Raw genomic sequence first — 18719 nt, 5'->3', positions numbered from 1 at the left:
AGACAAGCACATGGCAGGTGCTGCAACAGAGGGCATCTGGTGGCAAGCCTGGCTCTGCCAGGTGGAAACCCTGATGCCTCCTCATTCTGCTGGAGTGGAGCCTCACACAGCCTCACGTCCTGCTCAGCCTGCAGAGCCCAACACAAAGCAGGGAGGGAGAATGAATCTGACCCATCAGCTGGGTCAAGTAGAATATTCTTTGGAATGAGCCTAGCACACCTTACTTACATCTACAGTGGACTCATCTGCACTGGGGCTAGAAACCAGCTCATTCTTACCCTGCACTGAGACACCTGCCAGTAGCATCTGCATCACTTACTCTCAATTACAATCCTCATCGTTTGGAAGAGCAACCTTTTGGATAAAACTAGTTGTATTCTGGCCCTCCAAGGTATGAGATTATAGTGTTTTTTGTTCTTCTGCCTGCTGTGTCTTAAAGCTGTGGAGAGAGCAGAGACTGTGTCTGGGATTGTCCTGTGCAAAATGCCTTTGGGAGGTGAGCACCACAAGCCTATGCTTAAATGCCTGTCTGAAGAGCTCCATAGTAGAAGCTGTCAGGAATTTCCCTTAAACAAGGGAGGGAAAGATACAATTTTCTTATTTCAACAGCCCAGCAGAATAGGAAAAAAATATGAAAGCACCTTCCTTGAAAAAAAACTTTAGGACAATAAAATACCAGCTGCTTATGGTAACAAAACCTTCTACAAAGTAATTTAATTAGCTGCAGTTCATACCTTAAGGTATTTTGGGAACTACCCTTTATACTGGATTAAGCTATATAAACCCAGCATGTTTAAGTCAGTAAGTTTACTTCAATTCCAAATGACACAGTTATTCAGGCTCATGTTGAAGTTATTATAATGGTCTAGACCCCAGCTGGAGTTCCTCAGTCCACGTGTTTAAAATGGATGAGGTAAGATCCTACCTCATCAGGAAATTTCTCCTTATCTACAATCCTTCCAGAAGTTTACCTGCAAATCCAGCAGCCCAGTCAACAGTGCTTTCCCAGCGTGGGTTGCATTGTTTAAAAGGTCTTCTGTTTTAATAACCTTAATGACTTCAGCAAGCATAAGGTTCTTGGATGGATCTCCAAGCCAGGTGTTAAAAATCCGGTAGGGCTTGGGAAAGGGTGGAAAAAGAGTTGTGGAACATGTTAACAGGCAAATCACTGTAAATTAAGAAAAGCAAGGCATCACACTGGCAATGCAAACGTGATATATGAAAAGGCATGCACTAATCTCACCAACCCCTCTGTTTTTTATCTTGTAAAGCAAAATCCCACCGCCCTGCTGAGCTGAAACATGGGGTGACTACTTCATGCTTCTTATTTACTGCACTGTGCCTCGCTGCTCTGACGTCTCATTGAAATGCAGCTACAGATGACAGGAACTAACCATCATCTATACAGGCTTTTACATCAAGATTTATGTTCTTCCCCTTAATTCTACTTTTTTTCCAATTTATTACATCTCAAATGTCATTAGTGCAAAGAAGAAATCTTGCTGACAACATCTCTAATGCTGACATATAGGCTCTGAAGTTCCCAAGTTGCCCTACAGGACAAGGAGTGAGTTTGTGGCTGGATTTTGTACTGAAGGTTTGTTCCATTAGGTTAAACTCAGTTCTCCTCTCCCCCCCACCAGCTTGATGACCTTGGTGACTGACAACAACTGGAATAAAAGGGAAGAGGTGATGACAACTGTTGTGTGAGCACACAGCAAGTTTCTGTAAAACAGCAGCCCCATCCAGCTGGACCTGCACTGCTGAAGGAAACCTTGTCCCTTCTATGCATGTCACAGTCATTCCTCAGGGGGTCACCAACCAGCACAGAGTTCAAGTTTCATTGAAAATCTTACAGCGTTTGGCCTGAACTCCTCTTTGTGGAAAAATCCTCCTGTCATCATCTTCTTACTGAATGTTACCACATCAGCTGGGTCATCCAGGCCCCAGTGCTCGTGTGCCCAGAATTTCCCTGTGCAGCCGCCTCCCGTCTGCACCTCGTCCACCAGGAAAGCACAGCCATGCTGCAGAGACAGACGTGAGGAGCAGGGAATGTGAGCCCTCCTTCCCAAAACAGAAACACCTCCCTTAGTGAACACATAAACACAAGCTACTCACAGGCAACACCCCTTCCTCCTCTCCCTTCACTGCCCCAACCTTCCCTCCTCAATCCCTCCATCAATGCCACTCACAGTGCGTTAGATTTCACAGTTAAAAATTCAGCAGTTTTTTCAGGAAGGCACTAGAAATTTGTTTTCTACCTATACTCACAAAGTACATGTTTTTATATAGTCTTGAGCATTTCTAGAGGATACCTGAAAACATCTGAGAGGAGCAGAGGTGGCATTTTCAAAGCCCCTGAGGGAAGCAGAGTGTCATTTCTAGGGGCTTTGTTTGTTTTAAATATGAAGCCTCTGCCACCAGTCTGAGTAGGGCATTATGTAGCACAGAGGCAATACCAGCAGCATGAGCTGTTCAGTTTAGGGGGCATGAAAAGCTGCCTTTTCAGACACGTCTCCTGAAAGAGAGACTCATGTGAGCTGGCAGTGTGGGGTTTTTATGTGAAGGACTATTTTGTACAAACTTTGTGACAGGGAAAGCAAGCTACATCACAATACTGTGTTTAAAAACAATGGGCAAGTACTTTTGGCAGCATCTCTTCAGCACACAGATGTTTTGAGGGTGAAAAAAAGCATGGAGTAGGTATTACTGAGGGTCATAGCTTCTAAATAGGTAACTTTACATTCCAAGTACCAAGACATCTGTCCTTTTCATTGTTTTATTGGAACATCAGCACTATGGCCAGACTTCAGTTGTGTTTCAGCTTTTTTTTTTTTTTTGCAATTAAAAACATGTCATTAAAAATTTATACTTTTCACAATCCGCTTCTTCAGAAATTGAACCTCCCCAACCAACTGGCATTATCATTTAAAGAATACACCCAAAAAATTCATAGCTAATGAATCAGAGTAATATTTCTTTCTCACTCTCAAATTAGAAAGTAATTTATTGGACTGAGGAAACCATTAGGTGTGGATCAAATGGAAGAGAGCAGACATTGCTTGTATGTGGTACATAACTACCCTGACTGCTGCTAAGGAGGCCTGTGAAGCCCTCCAAGAGCCTGGGGCAGGGAAAAGCCTCTGGGGACACCCAGAATGTGTGGGTGCATGTTTAGCTACCACTAAGTGCCCAGAGAAATGTTTTATTACCTTTCTGGCAATATCTCGTAGCTTTCTGAAGAAGTCATCTGAAGCATGATTGTCCCCACCCTCTGACTGTATCGGTTCCACAATGATTCCAGCCACAATCTTCTTCTTTTTCCTGTACTTTACAATCAGGTCTTCCACCTGTAAAACAAACATTTATGGTACGTTCTCCTTCCAGAACATTTGCACATTTCCTCCCAGCAAGATTAAATCTCAGCAGAACTTCACCTTTGCATAGACATTCCTGGCTCTAAAGGTGCCAGAAGCACAAAGGATTAACAAGTGGTTCCTCCAGCATTTAACACTGCCTTCTTGTTCCTGAATGGGTTTAAATCATGTCCTAACCACACTGTAACTAGTTCCATATTTATCTACAGTGCTGTGAAAGCTCAAGCCAGGTTCAGCTGGCAGTGTGGTGAGCACTACTGCAGCTCACTGTGCCACTGCTGTCATTCCACCTAAGTGATATGGAAGGGGATAGATTTTTGTGCAAGAAACCGAAACTCTGCTAACATATTAGAAAAGGTAATCTGGAAAATTTACTTTTTCCAGTCACTCACTTCAGATATATTAAAATTAACCAGATGAAATAGTGCAGAAATCTTGTTGTTGTAAGGGGCTGATAGATAATTCTCATTAACCTCATAGTGCCAGTTGCTGCAATTAGTGTTGTGTTTGTGCTTGAAATCCCCCTCACAACTCTCAGGGCCACATCCCCTGCAGGCTGTGCAAAGCAATGGTTTCCAAAGGGGGCCAGTAAGCCAAGCACAGACTTGCTAAGAAAACGTTTGGCTTTTTGGTTTGTTTTTTTGTTAAAATAATGGCTCCCAGCATTGCATTTCTCCCACCAAAGCTACCCTGGAGCAGCCCCAGGGAAGCCATTTGCTGTGCTTTCTGTGTTCTCTGAAGTGAGGCAGGTTTGGCTAAGTGGACTCGCAAGTCCAACCCTGCATGATCAGAGCTTTATGCCAGAGGCTGCCACTGAAAGGTGAAAAGGCTGAAATAGTGTTGGAGGTTCTCACTGCAGAGAGGGTTATCCACACTGTGCTCTCTCTCAGTCCATGGCCCCTTGGTAAGAGCTGGGAGACAAGTTCATTGTGATACAACAAAGTTATGAGGTGAAATTTCACTTTGGTATCACTCATGCAGCCCTGTATTCCCAGTAAGCTGGCAGGGAGAAGGGTCTGACTGTAAACAACACTGAATGCTGGTCCAATCACAGGCTGTTCCAATCCCTGAAAACATTCTTTCAGTGAAAAGCACTAATCCTACCAACACTATTCATTATTTCAAATCGAAAACAACAGAAAGCTGCCAGTGAATTTTTTACCTCCTCTAAACAACGGGCTTCTTCCTGTTGATTCTCTTTCACAAAGTCTTCCAGGGGATACTTTAGCCTTGGAAATGGAGCAATAGGCCAGTCCAATGAGGGAATGTCCAGTTTGTGAATTGCTTTAGAGTGAGTTGTAGCTAAGCAACCTAAATCCAGAGAGGGAAAAATTAAAACAATACCTATCTAGGAACAATACAAGAAAAAAGCTACCAAGAGTGAAAAATGGCCTGACTATAGAATTCTATTAAATGCTGTGTTTTTACTGTCTTCTGAAATACTGGGTAATTGGATTTAGTCAGGCTTAAATGGATTGCTCTAGATTTTAAGCATCAGTTTCCACATGCACTGTTCCAGAAGAGCAGGAGAACCTCTGTCAGTCTGAACAGGTTGCTCAGACAAGGTGGGTTTCAACCCTCCAAAGACAACTGCTCACAAAGTTCACAGTTGCAGCACTCTCAGGTAACATGCTTAGAACAGGGACTGAGCTGATAGAAGCCAGTAAAAGCGAGTGACAGCATGTTTGTGGGGATTTTACCCCAGGAATTAGATTTTCACGAGTATAGACAGGAAACTGCAGATTCAGAATGAAAATAAGAGCCCGTCTGGAACAGTTTTTCAAAAAATATAAAATCAATTCCTACTGTCACTCAAACATTCTGTTTCAATGCAAGTGGGGCTTCCAAGGCAAGCGTCAATGAACCTCTATTGTCTCCACTGTGTGTCTGAGGACAAGCACAGTGAGCTGAGGGTCCCTGCAGTGGCTGAGGGGGGACAAGGGACAGCTTACCCAGGGTCCTGCCGTGGAAGCCGCCCATGAAGGAGAGCATGGCGTAGTCGGGGCAGCCGGGGGGCTGCAAGCAGAGCACACAGTGGGGTCAGCGAGGGGCTCACACACCCCCTCACTGCCCCCTGAGCTCCTCTTCCATCAGGCCCCACCAACTGTTACAGCCCCCCCTTTAACAAGTACATTGGTCACACCCTAAAGCCTGCCCCAGCTCCCAAAGCCCGGCACTGAGGAGTCCTTGGTGTTTCATGCTGTGGCCTGACATCACTGCACAGGTGAGCTCACACCAGGCTGAGCCATCAGCACAATCACCCCTTTTTACACAAATTAGGAGCAGCTTTTTACTGGGTGGCTGTGCCTGGGGGTGGTATTGGGGCTGTGGGGGCTCAGCAAGGAGAGGCTGGGGCTGCCCTGTGCTGGGCCCTCCGTGCACTCCTGATGACCTGCTGATATTTGTTGGGAGCAGTCTGTATTTCACCATGTTCTAAATTTACAAAGCCGAGATTACACTTCACATGTAGCTAACCAAACTTTTCCTCTCAATCTTCCATTACAAGCCAAACCAGTGGTACATCTGTAGGTGTATCTGATAAAGAACAAACATTACCTGATTAATCATACAAGATTCCAGTTCTTCTTTTGTGACATTATTATGGCCCCTCTCCTTGTTCTACAAAAAACCCAAACAACCCAACATGAGTGCTCCTGTAGTTGCAACCAATGCATTTATGGCTGAACCACAAACCAGTAACGCTGGTATTCGACTGGAGTCAAGAAAGACCCTGACTATGGCTTTCACATGCTGACTGCAATCTGCATTTTCTTTATTTCCTTTTCTTTATAACTTCTTAAGTTGTGTCAATATAAAGTAAAAGCTTAGACAAAAACATTTTAATTAAGATTTTATACTAGGTTGAATATAACAAACATCGTGAGCAAGACAACCTCCAAGCCCCACTTGTTTTACAATAACAATTCTGATGATGAATAAATACTCATTTCTACATCTAAACCTACAAAAACATCTTAATGTTTTACTTACTCTGTACCACATGAATATTGCTTTAAAGGCATTTTCATTAGAGCAGGATCCACAGGACATGGTCATCACCTGTGACAGACCCTTAGGAGCCACCTGTCAACAAAGACAGAAAATTACTCTGAAATACTGAGCACAAGTGTAGTGCAAAGTGATAATAACTGTGATAATAATAGTGATCAGTCCACTGGTATTTTAAACTTACTGAGAGCAAAGACTCCTTCAGTTTTTCTGTAAAGTTCTCTGGAGGTAAAATCCCTAGGGCAGGTCTGTTGATAAAAGTGCTCTAAAAAGACAAAGGAAGAGGAATTGTTAGGTCTTACCATCCCACGGAAAATTCGTTGATATCAAAGCAGTTACATTTTATTCTAGTTATAAATACCAGGCAGAAATCTGTATCATGGCACAAGTAGTTTTGAGATAGGGATTAATATTCCTGCCTCAGCACATGTTTTTCTGTCTAATCCTTACTACTTTATTCTTGCAGGACACCTTAGGAAAGGTGCATGCTAACTCATACTGATATTTTCTCTTCAATATTGCCATTGTAGTTGCTCAATCTGCATTTTCCTTATACACAGGAAATATGCTTAAAAATCTTTATTACTTGCTTTCAGTTTGAGTAGCTAAATTCAACTAGGGCAGCAGCATTCTTATCCTTACTGAGCTTCAAGACAGACCATTTTGCAACACTGGGAAGGTGGAGCCAGGCTCTTCAGTGGAAGATGAGGAGCTATGAGTGTAAATCAAAGCATGAGAAGTACTGATTTGGGTAAAGGGAAAAGGTTTTTCTGCAAGAGAACAGTGAAGCAGTGAAACAGGCTGCTCTTCTTGGAGGTTTCCTAGGTCCCAGATAAAGCCCTGAGCACCCTGGTCTCATCTCACAGCTGCCCTTCTTGGAGCAGGAGGTTGGCCAAGACACCACCTGAGGTCCCTTCACTGGCACTGGGAACTGGCCACACGAGGATTCACACCTTTGGGAAAGGTACTTCTGGTGTCAGTGAACAGCCCACACAGGGGTTTCTGTTGCCCACAGAGGGGTTTCTAAGGAGCAGCTCTGGAAAAAGCCCCTCAGCCTCCCTGGTCCACTAATGGAGATGACTGTCACATTTATGCAATTAATTTAAATTGTGTCATGGATTAAAATTAATTCATTGCTGCTCTTAGTCTTTGTGGGTAATCTTATTTGATTCCTACCGTGCTACTCTTTATTTTAAATTAAATTTTCTCAGAGAAGGACAAGCTCAATAAATTTGCCAACTACCAAGCATATTTGCCCTTTTCTTTTGTTTGTTGTTTTTCTTGTTGAACAATAATGGCTGAAATTAAAGGCTGAGCTTCAATAATTTAAGTCTCAGTGGGTCTCCAGAGGGGACAGACAGCCTCCCCAAAACACTCATATTTTCAGTGCAGCTCAAGCTTGCACATTTATCAGCATCCTTCAGTCTTTCTCCTCAACACAAGTCCTCATTCATTCCAAGAAGTGTGAGGCACAGCAAGAGGTGTAAGTGGTCACACTGTACCTGTAAGGACTTTTCATCAGGATTCTTAGGGAATACCAAGTATCACACAAGATAGAACACTGGATGAGCTAGAGCTTTGTAAATTGTTCAAGTGTCTTACTTCCAAAACACTATTTCAACAGATTCGAGCTTCAAGGAAAACCTAAGCAAGGATGTTACTGACAGGTTAACACCACATTTTTGTTTCGTAGCTATGAGAAATCTTACTTGACTTTTTATCACAGTTCAGAAGTAAATTTTCGTATCAAGTTAAAGAGAGAAGACATAAATTTATTGTGAATTTGATTATGGGTTGTCACAGTCAATTGACAACATTTGCCATTAAGCAGAAAAGTGTATTTTTCTTTGGTAGATAATGAGACACCCAGAACTGAGAAAAACAGAACATTGACATCAAGCTGCTGTGGACTCAAATAAACAGATGCACATTCTGTGTTTACAGCTGTGGAGAATTACAGACAAACCAAATAAAAAGTCCCTCCTGGGAAACACCAACCCCTTTGTTACCTGCCCGTGCCCAGTGGGCAAATCAGCAACTGCCAACAGCAACAGGGCTTTTTGAGTTTTTATTGGTTTTGGGATTTTTGTTTGTTTATTCTTTTTTGTTTTCTTGGTTTTATAAACCTGACTTTGCCTGCTGCTGCATTATAATGAAAATATTATTCTCAGAAATCATCTTTATGAATTAATATAAGTATTCATAAATATTAGACCTTCCAAAATATCCAGATGTGCCTTTGATAACTTCAGCATTTCTGGTCCTGGTATGTTGCTGGGTTTTTTTTGATGTTTTTGATGTTTTTTTTTTTTGTTTGTGTGTTTTTGTTTTTTTTTTTTTTTTTTTTTTGTTGGTTTGAAGTATTTTAGTTCTGGGAAGGGCAGTATTTCTCATCCTGAAGACATGAATATTCCATAAAGGAAATCAGCTCAGGGAGCTCAAATGTCTGCATTTCTTTGCTCTGCTGGAATGCACTTAGGAGACGGGAATCAGTCACCATCCCCAGCTTTGAAAAAACCCTAAACTTCCCACAGCATTCCAGATGTAGGGCACCATGTCCAAGATACTGTATTCTCTCTCAAGATCTTGTGCTTGCTTTCAGGCTCAAAAAATCTCCACTCAGACAACATTACTAAAATGGTTAATTGGAGACACTAAGTTTGAACTATGATTTAAATGTGGCTGCAAACATATCAAGTGCTTGCATCACCCAAATGTTTGCTTTTTGTAAAACATCCCAGAGGCTTTGGTGTCTTCTTAAACACTACAAAGCTCTTTTCATCTAGTGAGAAGTAAAGCAATCAGATCCTATCATACATGAAATTGAATCATTAGCATTCACTATCAGTGTAAGAAAAAAAGAGAAGGCCCACAACAAGGAGGGAGACAACTCCTTCATGTGCTTAATGTTCTAATTAACTTACCAGGTTCTGTGGCTGCTGCAAAAGCTTTATCAGAGAGGGATGGCTGTAACCTAATTAAAAGGAACAAAGAAAGAAAACAGTCCTTTCTATCTGGTTTCAATAAAGTGATGCAAAGCATAACCTAGAGAATAACCATAACTTAATGCTTGACTGTTTCTGTGTAACTTGTATACTTTTAACTAATAAGGGGACTTCTTTTGAAGCAGGACAAACCTCTGGGCTCTTTGTCCCTCACAGCCTGTCTGGGTGCAGGGCAGGCTGTCCAGCACAGCGCTGCTGTTCGGAGCTGTCACTGTGTGTGCACCAAGCTCACGTGGCACACCCAGCACAGAGAAGTCTCCAGCAGCATTGTGCCCATGGCTTGACAGCACTCCTTGACACCTGTGGCAGCTGGATGGCACTTGTCACCACTCTGCTCTGCAGTGCTCTCTGAGCACACACACCCTGTGGCAGGCGCTGCTGAACCCAACTTTGGGGTGTGCATGCCCCAGCCTCACTGTTATCCAGCCTTTCCCACAAAAACACACTCACAGTCACTGCAGGCTCGGGATACAGATTTCACCCCTCACATGCAGATTCTTGCACAATCATCTCAGTCCTACCAGAAGGAAGAGGCTGACTGCACAGCCAGCCATGCACTCAAAACCCATGGGCTAAGGAGCACCTGAATCCCTGCCCTGCCACAGCCCATTACGTATTCCGAGACACCTGGCTGGGAATCTTCTCTTCTCAGACACAGATTTACATATCTCAGTCCTGCATCACCATAAAAAAACCTGTTTGATAAATTGCTGTCTCCTGCTAAAGAAGGAGGTTCTGCACTTTTCACTTTCTCTCATAACCAGCTTTTTTGTTTTTTCCTTCCCATTTCCTTACTTTGACAAACTTTTGTTTGCAACAATTTGTCCTTTTTACTAAGAAACTAAGCTTCAGTTTTAACACAATGAAGGTGCTTAATTTACACCCATTGACATTCTACAAGACAACTTGCTTGCTTACAGGCAAAACCAATTTATCTGCTGTAAAAAAAAAAATCTTCAAAGGAGGCCAGAAATTTCATTTTAAGCTTGATCTCTAATGTATGAAATGCCAACGCCAGAGATTAACATCATCTTTTAAATTTCCTTGTAGAAACAGTTGGAAACCTCATTTTCCCTATTGCTCAAGAAGTCAGACCACGCTAATTTTGTTACAAACGCTTATTGTGCTTCTGAATCCCCATTCCAGTGGAATGACAACAACCCTGATTATCCTTTTTGAGCAATGAAGCATTAGGCTACTGTGTTAACAAATCAATTATAAGCTCAGTTTTGAATATTTTAGCTGAAAACAAGAGAATATCCATATTGTTTTAGCGGCATGTCATGCTGATAAATCTGTTAAAGTTATTATGAAGATAATAATAGTGGCTATTTGGGACACAGAACAGCTAAATCTGCATGGCATCTGCTGTCATGGGAATAGCTGTTGTTCAACTAGAGGGAATGACACACTGAGAGCTGTGTCCTTGAGAACTGCACCTGTGGCTGCCACTGAGACCCCCTTTGAGAGCAAATCAAGTGTTTTAGAAATCTCCAAAGCACACAGAACTTTGTTATAAACAGCTACTGTTGTTTAGGAAGCTCAAGGATCAACTCTGGTATTGATTGTAAGAACTTGTAATCCTGTTGCTGGCGTTACCATATGTGAGTATCTTTGTATCTTCTCTTATGCAACACAAACTTCTATTAGCCCCCATTTACCCTTTTGTACCCCCACAGAATATTCCTCCCCCATAGAATCTCTCTCCCAATCTCTTCACTTCAGGCCAAGTGGCCTGGTCTTCCTCCTAACACTCCCTCATCCTTGTACCTCCTCAGACAGGCCCCAGTGAAGGAAGAGAGGATCCTCAAAGCCCAACTGCTGTGCAAGAGTCAGGCTGTGTGTGACACAAGCTGAGCTGGCATGTGGGTTCAGTCAGGAACTAACACCAGGAAGAACTAAATGCTTGAATAGCCCTTGTGTAACTGTGGTAGACAAGTCAAACAGCTCCAGGCTGGGATGGCAAACAGGCACTGACTCGTTCCAGTGCCATGACCAGCACAAGGGTTTGCAGTGTTACAAATCCACTCCCAGAGGTGACTGAGCTGGCTCCAAGGGAGGGGCACCTGATCCATCACTCTTGCTGTGTGTCTGGATCACTGTGACAGGAACGTGTATGTCCTCCAGGCTCATGAATGTGCCTGTCTGCAAAAGGAAAAACAACTAGAACCTGCTAAAATAATGAGATGGAGAAAGCCCAAAGAATCATTTGAACTGAGCAGCAGGCTGCTGTCAATAATATCAAACTACACCTCTCTGCATCTCCCCAAACAAAACAGACCTTCCCAGCACTGAAAAACACATTGTTTCATTTGTTATTCCAGGATGTTTGCTGGCAAACACGTCAATAGCATCCCTCTTGCATCTGGCTCCATGGGGTTTCTAACTCTATTAGACAGAATAGATGCAGGATGAAAGGACTATGCTGTGCTACAACTGCCCACAAAAGTGTGGTAAAAAGCTATTTTAATTTTTGTTTTTCAGCAAGGAACAGCCCAGAGCATCTTTGCCTAGAGGTTTTTTATACTTGTTTCTTATCTCTCCACACAGACACTTATTACCTCTCATCCTCTGCTGATAAATATATTCTACTGTAACAGATCATTATTAAATCTTGGGGAGTCCTGACAGATTCATGAAAGGTTTTATTGGATTTACTTGCAGAGAGATAAGCACAGATGACTAACAAGCACCTTGTGATCTTGTTTTGCTCTCCCAGTCCAGGCCCTACCTCTGTCACCAAGAGGGACATTATTAGTAACCTGGGCAGCTTCAGATAGTCTTGTCATTCAGTACAACTGAAACATATAAATTAATGTTGTGTGTTAGACTTGGGTCAGCCTGTAAGTATTAAATTTCCATTTACTCTTTGTTGCTGTACATCCCAGAGCCATTATCTGAGAAGCTGTATGAAGCACTGCACTGTAGTTCCTTTGGGACTGAGGAACATGTTGCCTAGGATGAAAACCCAGCTTGTCCTCAGAAGGCATTGCCACATGTGAAGGAGGAACTACACGGCTCAGGAGGGTCACAGCACTGGAGTCTTGTCTGTCTGTCACCAGTTTCAGTCAACCAGAGGAAGTAAACTGCAGAGCTCCTGCCCATTTCAACAATGTTTCCTCCATAATACTTTAATATTTTATGCACAAAGCTATATTAAAAGAGCTATGCTTGCACCATCAAGCACCAGAAGGTCAGAAGGCCTCAGTGCCCTGTCTGTACAATGTGAATTTCATTCTTTTGGAGTATGCACTGACTTTCACACTTTGGAGTGTGCATTTGACTACATGACTGAGACTTGTTTCTCCAAATCAGAATTTCTCGTGTGAAGAATGGGAAGTCATGAACACTAAACACATCTCCTTTCCTAGAAACCTAAAATCCAAGCTCATTGGCATACAAACATTGTGCTCCTCTATCTCATCCCTATTTCCATGTGAGCAGTAGCCAAGTTATCTCAGTGCAGCCTGAAAGATACAAAGTAGTGAGAACTCATGTTGGAGAAATAAAGCTACAAACATTGCAGGGTTCTGGACTGATTACACTGATTTGAGTGCTACAGGACAGCAAAAACATTGTCTGCAAAGAAGACTGGGATATGTGAACACCCATTGCAGTCACAAGGTCTCAGATGCCAAAAATTTGGTAGCAACCTGAACATCATCAAATTCTGGTTCCCAGGCAAGGAGGCCTGTAGGGATGATTTTGAGTCATCACAGTTTCTATACATAGCACAAGATCCATCTTTTAAATTACCCCAGCACTTCTGCTCTGTTTGCTTCTGCAGAAGTGCATTTTTAATCAGCTGAGAGGAACCATGGAGCGAACAAACTGAACTGAAACTGGACTGAACTCCTACTGAAACCTGTATGCCTTGCAGTTGGGGCTCACATTTCTGCCTTGCTTCTGCTTGAAAGGCTTCACAAAGCAATCAGCTGACTTTCCCAAGCACTTGCCAGGCCCCGTGTCTTGCTCCCTCAGACAATGAATGAGCTGCCACCTTCGCTTCAGTCAGTGCCACAGTTCATTGCTGGGGCTTGTTTCATCCTGCTGCAGTCCACACGGCTCACTCCTTTTTTTTTTCCCCACTTATTTTGAGATAGAAATGTTAACTAAAGCCTATAATTTCACGTTAAATTGTCTATGCTATGCTTGTTAATGTTTAAAACAGTAACATACTGTTACAGAATCACAAAGTCACAAATCCAAGCCAACAAAGACAACCTGAATTGTGGAACTTGCAAATTCAAACTGAGATTAATACCAGAGCTTCTTCCAGGCACCAACACATTTTAAGTGAGCTTTAGATATTGAATTTGTAGTTTCTTCAGCTATCCAAATCCCCCACTAAACAATACACAGCAGTGAGCTGTCCTTGATCACAACAAGATGTTCATTATGTCACCTCTGCTTTTTTAAATTAATCTACCAACTTCCCTGGTAGTGCCTGAGATAAGAAAATGACAGGTTGAGGACAAAGCAAAGACATTTTGGTACAACCACCTCCTACCTATTGGGATGGAAGAAATCTGGGAGTAGAGATCCAACATACGATTGCCATCTACATCTACGAGGTAGTTCCCTCGGCTCTCTTCATAATTGCAGAAGAAGTGCACAGCTTCTGCATTCTTCAAGGAAGAAAAACAGTGCTTTAAAAAGTGGCAGTATGTAGGAAGGTGCAACTAATGGTTATACAGCAAAATCTGATAAAAATATCAAGCTAGGATGAAAAGACATTATATTCACTGCATGGGAATTAACTGTAAAGCTATTTTTATAGTGACTGTTAAAAGGGCAAGTCTTTCCTTTTTCTACAGAAATGAAGCACAGATTTGGAGAAATTGCTCATCTTAGGAAGGCAGTATGTACTTAGGCTGACATACTTTTAAACTCAAGCCCTAACATACCTTGTTTTTACTGGCCACTCTGTAACAACTCCAAGGTTCTTCTTTAAACACACAAGTTTAAACACATACCTTGAAAGAAAAAACCCCTGATGCTAGCAAAATGATCCTGCAGTATTAAAAATATATTACAAAAAATTTTATTCAAATGCACACATAAACCACACATAATGTACTCAGTGTGGAATCCCAGAGTCAGTGTTTCACCTTTCTCTGTGGCGCAAACATACAAACCAGGATTTTAAAACAATTTCTGAAATCAAAGTATTAATAACCCCCAAAACACAGAAAACTTGACAAATTACCTGAATGCCATTCAGCTTCTTCATTAATTCCTGCAGAAAAACAAATGTCAGAGTCTCAGGTGTGTAATTAGCAAATACTGATGGAGAATGTATGTTTCTTTTTTTTGATCCCATAAATCATATACAAACTTTGTAGTCCTGTGTGCTTACCAGGCAACTCTACCTGCCACAGGAACTTTCATGGTGCATCTTGCAAATATTACAGTCAAAACTATGACCTGTGGCATGCAGAGCTAAACGGGCTGCAAACACAGTTTAACTGTAAATCTCCAAAAAGGGAAAGCTGCCTCTTCTATATTGACCAACTGAACTGAGAAAACAAGAGAAAAATCAGAAAATAAGAGAAGCCAGAGTCACACAGAAGGGCTACAGGTACATTGGTTCTAGAAAGACAGCTCCTTTTTATTGAAAACAACAAAAAACCTCACAAAAACCAAAAACCCACCACATGCACAAATGCTGACTGTGCCAGAGTAAAACAATGTCCAGTAAATTGAAACTCTTGTTCCATTTCAAAACCAAAGCACTATTTCACATCATAAAAAGTTTCTATTTCAGCTGGAGCACAAGTGACCAAGCCTTGTCAGATTAAAATGATGCTCTTTTGCCTTGAATTATTCCATTCAGGAACTTGGCAGTTGAGATTCAAATCTGCCTCTCAGAGACGGGCATTTCATTCACGAGCTTTTTATTCTCAGCGTCCTGATAAAAGCGAGCATAGACTTATGGAATCATGTTTATTCATACCAGATTTAAGTTCTGAAATGAAATCTGTTTTCTAGCAAGTTAGACACAGCTAAAGATAAAAAAACCCCAAGTTACTATACTTTGGAAACTTACTCTGGATCGTGGTCCAGGAACTTCTGTCTTCATCAGAGGTCCATCATAATCAAAATCCACATCAATTTTAGCTGCAGCCTGACTGATATACCTGTGTCCTGTAAGAAATATGAAAACCTGAGTACAGACCATATTTTCTGTGCTCTACTCTCAGAAGATACATCCATACTGCCTGACTGAGAACACTTGACAGGTGAGACTGATTACATTGAACTGTCTGAAGTGAAGATCTTTGTTTGTTATAGCTCATCTTTGACCAATCTTAAAATAAAACTAATACCAGTGAGGTGGCTTAAAAAAAAAAAAAAAAAAAAAAAAAAGAGGGAAATGACAAGGCAACCCTAGAGAAACAGAGGGAAATCCTACTGTAAAGCACAAGAGGATTGAGAGCACATCTGTTTCCATCTCTCTTGTTGAGTCTGTTCATTACAGCCTGTGCAAGCCTTTGCCACAAATTCCCCACTCCTACACTGAGATGGTTTAGTTGACTACCAGTAATAACCAAAAAGCCTAATGGAGTTCACAGGAAAAATCCAGTATGATGTTTTTCAATAGCTCAAAGAACACTCTTTGGGAAAGGTTTGTCTCAGAAAGGTAGATGGCCTTGGCTCACATGAAACCAGCATCCTGCAGTGCAGCTCTGAAATCTGAGTCCCAATCAGTGCCACTTTTCCCTCTGATCTTGCTGGTTTTTATCCACCTGTGTAGGGAATCATAATAAACTTGAGAGCTTAATGAAAACAAAAAGGCAAAAATCTCCTGTGCTTCACCAATAACAGGCTCTGCTTCCCCTTCTGAAATAACTTGTTTCAAAACACAGGGTTTAGGCAAACTTCGTATGACAGAGACAGTTCTGGTAAGCATATATTACAAATATGTACATAGTCCCTTCAGGGGATTATGGGATAATATGGGGATTGTACATTTGCAAAAAAGGAAGTACAGACTCCAAAGCTCTACCAAGCTGACCAGCAAGAGACTATGAGCTTGCTCTGCACGCTCTGGTTACATGTTGAACTAAACCAACATTCTTGGCAATTACATGTTTGTCATGGAGCATCTGCAAGCCTCTACCCAGCACAGTATCAACAACAAACGGATCTTAATACTCTTAACTTGGGGGTATCACACTTGGACTTGAAAGAAGAGGGAGTAACTTTTTTTACATCCGTGACAGACATTTTTAAGCTGGTGCAATTTGATGGCCCAGAATGAAGGTCCATAGCTGTCCTTGTTGCCAGCTGCAGCTCAGAGCTGGGCTCAGCATGGGAAGTCAGGCAACACCAGCTTCTGCCTGGGGCACTCAGAGCAACAGGGTCTGAAAGTACCACTCACCACACCCTGCTGAGCCAGGGCAGTGCTGCTAGGTGCTAAATCGATAAAATGCACCCCAGTTTGGCAGAGGTGCAGGAAGGGAGATGCCTGGGAAGGCAGGCCAACACTCAAACACATGGAAATCCCTGGGGTGCAGCACTGCCACCAGAAACACTGGCAGCACCAGCCCCTCTGCACTTCCATCCATAACCACCTCTCACTGCCAGAGCTCTGTTTCAGCAATGTACTGAAAATGTTTTGTGTTTGGAAGTAACAGTTGTTAAATAAACCAAATATTTATCAAGGAAAACAGCAGGTATCCTGTGATACTGCTTGGCAGTGCTCCGAGCACAGCCATTCAGCCCAAATTTCCGACAGGGACTTGAGACATTTGCCTCAGCTTGTGTCAGCCCAAACTGGGATGTCTCAAGCAAGCCTGCTCTCAAGAAACTATCTGGAAAATCACCGCCCTTTGAAAGCATCTCTGAGCACTTAAAGTCACTGCTCATCTTGGGAAAACTTAGTCTGCAAAGATGATGATTCTCCCCAGCTTTAATTCAGATGCGTCAGTGCCTCTCCGCAAAGCTATTAATAGGTTTCGTTACAGCAACACCATTTTTGTGTCATTCTGTTTAGCATTCATGTAAATTGGAGACTGCATGGCAACTGCTCCACTGAGGGAAAAAAAGCTACTGCATATAAAAGATCAAACCTGCACAATTCATAGGCAATAAGGCTGCACGTTTAGTAGACACATGCTCAAGTCTGAAAGGGGAAGAGACCAAACTTACCCTTTTGTGCACCCACTACTTACCCAATGGAGATACCACCAAACCAGCTGCAAACATTTCTGCTTCTCCTGTGTCCCCTTCTCTCCCTCCCCCCAGGCTCTGGGTGCTATTTCATATGACAAAGGGGAAAGCACCATGAGGCACAGAATGCACAGGACATTTTGGGAATCAGCACTAACAGGAAAGATATGGAAACCCAGCATCAGACTCGGAATCGTTTGGCACAGCTGCAGGTTTAAGACAGGTGAGCTATAACCTGCAAACCTGCATGCACTGTCCTTACCCTCCTCCTCCCCACCCTGCCTGGTGCCCTGCTGCCAGAGACCTTGTGCCACCCATCCCCTCTGTTCACCTCCCAGGATCCCAAAACTCCAACATACTAGCAAAGTCTTTGGTAGTAAAAGCTAAAACCAAAGTGGAGTGAATCCTTTGTTTTAGTGAAGCTCTTCTCCCTGTGAGAGCATAATAAATGATTGGCATAAACTCACACAGTTTCTATCAAGGTCAGTAGATTTATGCCAAACAGCCCACTTCACTACTCATCAGACAGGCACACTTGTTCACAGGGTTGATTAAAAATAAACAAAACAACCCAAGTCTTAAAAACAAAGAACACAGTTTGTCTGCTTCCCCCATTTTAACACCTCTTTTTTTCTTCCCCTACTCTTACTCAAGTAAATTGGGACTCTGATCAGAAATTGTACTGACAGTGAAAGTGGCAGTGCTGAGCTCTGTCTCTGTGTGACTCTGGGGGCACACACAGGGGATGCTGGGGGCACACAGGCTGTGCCAGCCACAGCACGCACACATAAGGAGCTCCTTGGCTAAGGGCACCTGACCAGCACACTCACAAACTCTCTTACTGCCACACAGCCCAAGACTTTTGCAGCCCAATGCTACCTTGGTGTTCAGGGACCTGTCCAAAGGCTTGTGCTGACAAAGGCAAGGAAGCCCAGCAGTTTGGAGCAGCTGAGAACTCCAGCTCAGCTGAAGGCAGCAGTTTTCCCAGCACAGGGTATGGCCCCAGCACTGCTCCCCTTCACACAGCCCATTTCCTCCCATCCCCACCACTGCCCTTCCTCTGCAAGCCAAACAGGAGCTCAGGCAGCTCTCAAAAGGCACAGAGGATGTCAGAGCCCTGCCAAAGGCAGCCTGGGCACCCCCTGCCTGGGCA

The 18719-nt window shown here is 42.8% G+C and overlaps 1 protein-coding gene across 7 annotated transcripts in view; it reads right to left on the bottom strand.

Moving 5' to 3' along the window:
• ABAT (4-aminobutyrate aminotransferase) overlaps positions 1 to 18719 on the bottom strand; it is a 50394-nt gene that overhangs the window by 3614 nt on the left and 28061 nt on the right. For all 7 annotated transcript variants that reach the window (XM_069029958.1, XM_069029960.1, XM_069029961.1 and 4 more), the window contains 12 exons: positions 15441 to 15538; positions 14601 to 14630; positions 13902 to 14019; positions 9311 to 9360; positions 6571 to 6651; positions 6369 to 6461; positions 5934 to 5996; positions 5330 to 5393; positions 4540 to 4688; positions 3213 to 3350; positions 1857 to 2024; positions 972 to 1118 (listed from right to left, as the gene is read on the bottom strand). In XM_069029958.1, the coding sequence (XP_068886059.1) occupies positions 972 to 1118; positions 1857 to 2024; positions 3213 to 3350; positions 4540 to 4688; positions 5330 to 5393; positions 5934 to 5996; positions 6369 to 6461; positions 6571 to 6651; positions 9311 to 9360; positions 13902 to 14019; positions 14601 to 14630; positions 15441 to 15538 (1199 nt within the window). The remainder of the gene's footprint in view (positions 1 to 971; positions 1119 to 1856; positions 2025 to 3212; positions 3351 to 4539; positions 4689 to 5329; positions 5394 to 5933; positions 5997 to 6368; positions 6462 to 6570; positions 6652 to 9310; positions 9361 to 13901; positions 14020 to 14600; positions 14631 to 15440; positions 15539 to 18719) is intronic.

This window comes from Aphelocoma coerulescens, chromosome 14 (assembly GCF_041296385.1).
Source record: "Aphelocoma coerulescens isolate FSJ_1873_10779 chromosome 14, UR_Acoe_1.0, whole genome shotgun sequence".
Taxonomy (NCBI): domain Eukaryota; kingdom Metazoa; phylum Chordata; class Aves; order Passeriformes; family Corvidae; genus Aphelocoma; species Aphelocoma coerulescens.
This window is presented reverse-complemented; position numbering and strand designations above follow the sequence as displayed.